Source organism: Cryptomeria japonica, chromosome 11 (genome assembly GCF_030272615.1).
Source record: "Cryptomeria japonica chromosome 11, Sugi_1.0, whole genome shotgun sequence".
In the NCBI taxonomy this organism is placed as follows: Eukaryota; Viridiplantae; Streptophyta; class Pinopsida; order Cupressales; family Cupressaceae; genus Cryptomeria; species Cryptomeria japonica.
The window spans coordinates 590067217-590074908 of NC_081415.1; the positions used below are offsets into that span (position 1 = coordinate 590067217).

Here is a 7692-nt window from a genome sequence, read left to right on the forward strand (position 1 = left end):
TTAACGCTTCTAAAAATCTTACATGAAATTTTCAAATTACTCTCAATTTTTTACGGTAACTAAGGTTTCAGGGCACATCATAAGTATGGTGTGACATCAGCATGCTTTTTGTCAAGGTGTCTAAAACAGTTCAAAAAAAAAAGAGACCAATTTGTGCACCTAATGTGGCATCACATAATTGGTTGCTTTTTACAACCAATGACAATAACAACTTTAAAGTCACAACTATACATGATCAACTAATGACACTCTTCCCCCTGTCCCCATGCGGCTGCTTAAGTGTCCCCATGCAAATTTTTATTTAAGGGAATTGGATAAATTGGAATCTCTCCCTATTTTAGTGGAGCAACTACTACTCCTTAGAAATTAAAAATAAGCTTTGAAAAAAAGGTGGGGCTGAAAATAAGCAGCAACTTCTTATTGAGAAAAATCATATGTGGCTCCACAAATTTCTTTCCCTCCTCTTTATTTGCCTCCAATATTTTTTCCTAAATTTACTCCAAAATTATTACATACATTTTTTTCATCTAAAACTAAAATTTAAGGTAATTGGATAAGCAGTAAAATTAAATATTATGGGGCCACCAGCTATATAAATTGCTGCTAAAAATATTGAGCAGTGGCTGCTAGCAAAAATAAGCTTAGCAGCTCCATGAGGACCTGCCCTTAAATCTACAATTTTAAACTATTTATTTTAATAATTAAGATTCTAAGGAGGGACGATTGTAAATTAGAATATTTCAATTTTGTCTATTCTTTCGATTGTTCCGTGGACTGAGGAGTTTCTGCATTGGAATTAAGTATGATTTTGACGGGGCTTAGCAAGATAATATACAGCCCAGGGATTCATTCCTGCGTCATTCCTATCATTTGGCATACAAAGAATGGTTACTGCAATCACACTGGGTTTGCTTGTCTCGATATTGGTGCTCCCTGCTGCCTTTCAAACGAATGGCATCTCAGTTCCACCGAGCTACTCCATAGATCTCATGGATGCTGCCAAGAATGATATCGAATGGTTGAAGTACATAAGGAGAAGAATTCATGAGTACCCAGAACTCATGTTTGAGGAATTTAACACAAGTGCCCTTATCAGAAGTGAGCTGGATAGAATTGGGGTGTCATATAATTGGCCATATGCAAAGACTGGTGTGGTGGCCCAGATTGGTTCTGGACTGCCTCCTGTTGTTGCTCTCAGGGCTGACATGGATGCCCTGCCTCTGCAAGTACACATAAACATCCATGTTTACATATGTTCAAAGCGATGTCAATTATGTTTGTGTTTTGTAAGGTGCTAGTTATTTCTAATGTTTGTTAAGGGGTTTTTGATGTGTATGAAGGAGCAAGTGGAGTGGGAGCATAAGAGCAAAAATACTGGGAGAATGCATGCATGTGGGCATGATTCACATGTTGCAATGCTTCTTGGGGCTGCCAAGTTGCTGCACCATCGGAAGGATAAGCTCAAGGTTGGTCCATACTCTAAGCTATGAAAATTTAATTGTTATTTGTATGATTTATTGGGTTATTGGGATAGAACAGTACAAACTTGCAAGGAACTGTATTTTGTATTTCAAACCAAACAGATTCTCCTTGTCAGGAATTTTGAACATTCTACATGTTATGATATTGTTATTAGAATTTAACTGTGTAGTTTTGAGTCAAATTTATTGACCCATTTTAGTACTACTCCAACTTAAGTCACTTAATCGTGAAGTTTCCCCGAAGGCTAAGCCCATTTAGCTTGTTACCCCATTTGCAAAACCTTCACCAAGTGTTGTGCCTTATGAACCATTCATTATAGAGCACCTTTAGCTTATCAATTGAACCACTACTCATGAAACGTGGGTCAATGAGTTTGACTCGAAAACTACATAGTTGAATCCTAATAGCAATATCATAATTTGTCCTGCGATAAAAAATATCTCCTACTTATCATTAGACGTGTTTTTTTAATTTTAATTTTTAACATTTACTAGTTGAAGGTTAGACTCAATCTTTCAAGGGGTGCTTTGAGGGAAAGTATCCCCTATTCATGGAAGCTCAATTGAAGTAGACTTCTAATTTAAGTGTACACTTACTCAACATGTTGTAATCAGTTTAAAGGCAGAGATGCCGAGATATCTGTATAATCTGATTGTATTCATTAAAAAATATACTCATATTTTGCTTTCATAATTGTGCATGATTTGCAAATCACAATTTCTTTCTTGTAAATTTAGAACTCTTTATACCCATATAGTTCCTTGCTCCTAAATCTCAGCCTCACCATCCTGTTTTTTAATTATTGCAAAAGAAGCTGTAAATGGTGACAGCCTTCCATTGGATTGGGGGTCTGTATTGCTTAGCAATGCATAAGGATAGGCCACTATTGTATTTGAAAACCATAAGATCAAATCCATCTTGTCCCCACAAGTCTAAAGGACAAGCATAGAAATATGAGTTATCCAGTTGGGTTAGAACAGCTCCGTGTTCTTCTGGTTACATTTAAATTGGGACTGCAAAGGGACTTACTTCTACTCAGCGCATGCCATAACTACAAGGTGAACCCACTCCATCTGTGAATGCAGAACTGCATCATGTACTTTACTGTTGAATAAAGAACTCTGATACCTTTCTCGGCGCACATATGCTTGCTTACAAATGACAATAGTTTGTTATCCTAACTTTAGGCATTGAAACCTGGAAGTGCAAACCCTGGAGAGAGTACGCATTTCAGAGAAGGGAGATTTGCAGTACACACCTCCCTATTGAAATGGAGATCTCAGATACAAAATATCAAAAAAAAATCAAATTAAATAAATAAATGTAATGGCGTCAGCCCTAATATATCAAAAAACCCACCCAAGACATCTCTCATTATGCAAACAAAGAAGTTAGGAGGAAATTCAGGGAACATGCAAAACTCTTGAGCAGGAATTTGACAAAAAAGGAGCTTGATTTTTAAAAATTGCAGGTTTTGGGGGCATAGTTTTGGAAATAAAATTATGACAGTTCAAGAGGAACGACCTTATTTTCACTATTATGATTCAAATGTTTATGAGATTTCATTTTTCTTTTTAAATTTATAAAATCTACCCATGTGTGTCAGACATACCCAATGCCCAGCTACCCATTCTTCATTCTGGAGTATAAATATTATTATCTGGATTTTGATTTAGAATATAATCTGACAAGGAATTGGCCCCATGAAATATGCAATATTGTTCACTTGCAGTTTAAGTATGAGCGGGTTGGTGGTAAAGCAGCTCAATCGATCACTTCAGGATTCGTACAATTAGTTTCATTGGTATTTTATAATTACTATGGTTTTATGGTGTATTATTTACTACCTTGTTTTCAAGAGGCTTCCTATGTCAGATGACAAGATCAAGATTGTATGCATTCGTATTTGTTATAGAAGACAGGTCTGTCATTTAGTGTAACCTTGGCTGATTTTCAAGGACCTTAGACCCAAATGTTGTATGTACAGCATGACAACATGTCGACACTTTTATTAGTTCTTACTTTCCATGATTTCATTACTGTGCTTTTGTTCTTAACCTATTGAAGAAGCAGATATATTTAAAGTAGGTGAGCATTGCATAGGATTTTAACATGAGCCAGCTGTATACTCGCATGGTGAGTTTGCTAATTAAATTAGCGATCACTTTTCTTTTGGTGCTCACAAGTTTGAATATGTTGACAATGGATTTGACATTTGTAACTGGCAACTTGAGTAAATGTGACAGAAAGTACCACTGCATTCATGTTTCAGACAATGAACTGTGCACTTTATGCTCCAAATGTGATGCAAGGGTTTCCATAAAAATGTTCAGGTGGCCTTGATGCTTTATATGTTTCTAAATTGGTCCATGCAACCTGACCATATTATAAGAAATAAATAAATAATCATAACAAGGAATGGGTAAAGGCCATGCAAGCTAATAGAAAACATTTTCAACATTTTTTAAACTGTCAAGTTTTCTTTAGCAAATTAATTTGCAGAAAAAGGTATGCTCGATTTAACATTTAGAAAGAAGTTGGAGGTGTCATTGTATGGTGTTTCCTCAGCCATGCTTATGTTATTGGATAAAGTTTTACGAATAAATTCTTGGAATAGATAAACCCTGTAATGCTGATAATCTGATTATGATCATGATGCATAGCTATTCAACAATTTTTGTATGCTATTTTGCATTGTAACTATTTTTGTTATTATATTCCAGCACAGCTTTTACTATGCTCAATTGTGATACTGGCTATTGTGCAACATTGAAGGGTACTGTAAGACTTTTGTTCCAACCAGCAGAAGAAAGGGGAGCAGGTGCTGCTATGATGATCAAGGATGGTGCTCTCAAAGATGCTGAAGCTATTTTTGGCATGCATATTTCAACTTTATTACAAACTGGTACCATTGCCTCAAGGCCAGGACCAGTATATGCTGCTACTGCAATATTTCAGGCAACCATTTTTGGTAAAGGTGGGCATGCAGCATTTCCACATATGAATGCGGATCCAGTTGTTGCAGCCTCCTTTGCTGTTGTGAGTTTGCAAGAGCTGGTTTCTCGAGAAATGGATCCTCTTGATAGCCATGTATGTACTTCTATTGTAGTTGACTTGTTTACTTTTGTTAGCCCTTTCTCCAGGAAACAAAGAGTCATTATCCTTTTGAAAAATCTGGCTCTAATGTACATAGTATTTGATTTTCCAAAGGAAATTGATAGTAGAATATCTTACTGTATGCCATAACGTTTTGCATATGACAAAACTCATTTAAGTTTGTCCTCCGAGAAAAAGGTCTTTAGCTGAATTCTATGCTGTAATATCAAACCCTATTCATTATCAACAGCAAGAGTAACTAGCGCATCCACTTCTATAAACATGAACTCAGCAATGGATGGAGTAATTTATGGTAATTGATGGCAGTAAAAGGGTCACATCTTACAAATCACCTGCCTGCCATTTATCTTTATAAAAACATATGGGCAGTCATGGCTTGTCACTATAAAGAAATCCAATACACAGGATGTTTATAAGCCTGACTACTGCTATAGTTGGCAACAACACTAGTTAAAGGATTTACCAGGGAGAGCCTGAGGATTACAGACAGGAGTGGTCCAAGAAGCTTCTTACCAACTCTCAAATACTTAACCACCCTGCTGTACCTTCTGCTCTTCACTAGTTTCTTTTACTTGCCACTTTCTCACTCAAACAACCAAATAATAGAGCAGGATTCAACAATTAACTTTATTATAAGAACGCTTGCACCTTATTGAGAGAATTCAGGGCATATAAATTCAGGAAACTGCCATAGCCAATTTTGCAAATTAAATTATTTTGCTCGGATATGTTTTGGTTGTGCCAAAATAGGCCATAGATTAATAGTAAAATCCTTTCTTCTTTGTCGGTAGAAAGAAATAAAGTACTTCGTATCTTGTTTGTACTTATTTTGGCCTACTGTTTATTCTACAAAAGATATCTATAAAAAGTTATCGACAGATAAGTATGAATTCTTAAAAAGATGTCAAACACATAGCACCCTTTCCTTGTAATTACAAGTTTCCATTAGATTCTACAACTCTTAGTACTGTAAGGTTGTCTGTGTAACTTTAAATTCTTTCTCACAGCAGATTGTAGAACAGCTCAAGTGAGCTCCGTCTAGCAATTGAATTGGAAAAATCTCAAATTTAATGACTGCTTTTTTAACATACACAAAAATGAAACCTACTTGGAACTTAGAAGTAAATGCAGCTAAAATGGAAAAATCTGTTCCAGCCAGAAAGAGAATTCATCATCACAAATTCAGAAGTAGCTTTCTTACAGATACAATTTGTTTCTTGCAATGAAGGTGGTTTCAATAGGATTTATTGAAGGTGGGGATGCACACAATGTTATTCCAAGCCAAGTCAAGTTCGGAGGCACCCTGCGAAGCCTGACAAGTGAAGGGATCCTTTATCTTAGGAAAAGAGTTATAGAAGTAAGTTTATTTTCTGACCCTTAATTTATGCTTCTGAATTTCTTGTTCTTTATCACTTGCAACTCTCATTAGAAAAAGTAATTTATGATTAGAATTTAGTGCAGCCATGGGACTAAAATCTTCATGATATGAAATGTGTAGATTATCGAAAGTCAAGCTTCTGTCCATAGATGTAATGCTTCTGTAGAGTTTTTTGAGGAATACTATCCAATATATCCAGCTACAGTAAATGATGAATCATTGCACAATCACATCATAGCTGTTGGAGAAACCTTATTTGGTCCAGAAAATGTAAAGCTTGCCAATCAGGCAATGGTGGGTGAAGATTTTTCTTTCTATCAACAGATTATACCAGGTGCAATGCTTTCCATTGGCATTAGAAATGAAGAGATTGGCTCTATTCATACACCTCATTCTCCATTTTTCCTTTTGGATGAAGACGTGCTCCCTTTAGGAGCAGCCCTATATACTGCACTCGTAGAAATGTACTTGAAGCAGCATGATGAAGAAAGAAAAGTCTGAATTATCAAGGAAGACATTATAAAAAGAGAAGTCAATATTTCCTTGGTTTTGTATCATTAAAAATTCTGGATATATTTAGCTTTGTCTTTCAAGAAATTTTTATCATTAAAACTTCTGGATTTATTTAGCTTTGTCTTTCAAGAGCTGTAAGTTGTGATTAAATGGCTCATGGTAGAGACTGCAAAATTAGGTTGCCTGTGAGATCAAAGTGCCTAGTTACTTATTTCTTCATGATTATAGAACTTGATAGTTGATTATCAGTTCATGCTATCAAATTTGCACATTTGAAATATCCAAACAGATGTGCATATGGAGTGTTCATTATTTGCAGAAATCTTGAGTTCAACAAACTGGAAATGGTAATAGGAATCTTATTGGGTAAGTTTGATCCATAAGAGAATTATTTTCCTAAAGAACATCCCACCCACGGAACTATTGCTTACTCTTGATTTCCTCTACATAATTAAAAAAAATCATTTATGTTCAACTTTAAGCTCTACATCATTCAAGTATAAGTGTTTTAATTATTCCAGTTTAAAATTTGGAAAATAAAAAAAAGGGGTTATAAATAGATAAATACTCAAGAAATTAAGAAAAAAATATTCAAATTTAAGCCTTTTGGAAAGTGTTCAAATGGAGTTGAGTTAATTTGATAAAAAAAGGAGTTGTTTTAACAATTAGAGGAATTGATGACATCTTATTGACTTTGATTTCAATGGAGGATTGTGTAACTTTTATTAGCATTAATGTTTTGGATCACACTGCGTGATCCTTTATCAGAATGTTTAGAGAATGCCAGGATATGTAAGATTGTAAGATATATTGTTTATTAGCATCAACATTTTTAATCACACTTAGTGATTTAACATTAGGATGTTTAGAGAATGTCAGGATGTGTAAGATTGTAAGTTGTAACTTTTATTAGCATCAATGTTTCGAATCACACTATGTGATCCATCATCGGGATGTTTAGAGAATGCCAAGATATGTAAGATTGTAAGTTGTAACTTTTATTAGCATCAATGTTTCAGATCACACTTCGTGATCCATCATCGAGATGTTTAGAGAATACCTAAATATGTAAGATTGTAAGTTGTTGTTACACAATCAAATCTAGAAGCAACTAAATGCTATTAGCAAGGATTGTGGAAATTTGATAACATTATTCAATGGAGGAATACCACAATATGTAAGATTGTAAGTTGTTACACAAT

General features: G+C 35.0%; 1 protein-coding gene across 1 annotated transcript; it reads left to right on the forward strand.

Annotated features, from left to right (window-relative positions):
* The first annotated feature begins 732 nt into the window (after positions 1-732).
* On the forward strand, positions 733-6605 carry LOC131077326 (IAA-amino acid hydrolase ILR1-like 5). The gene is made up of 5 exons (XM_058014804.2): positions 733-1226; positions 1341-1466; positions 4258-4572; positions 5828-5956; positions 6098-6605. The coding sequence occupies exons 1-5, from the start codon at positions 885-887 to the stop codon at positions 6476-6478; spliced, it is 1293 nt and encodes a 430-aa protein (XP_057870787.2). The 5' UTR covers positions 733-884; the 3' UTR covers positions 6479-6605.
* The last annotated feature ends 1087 nt before the right edge of the window (positions 6606-7692 follow it).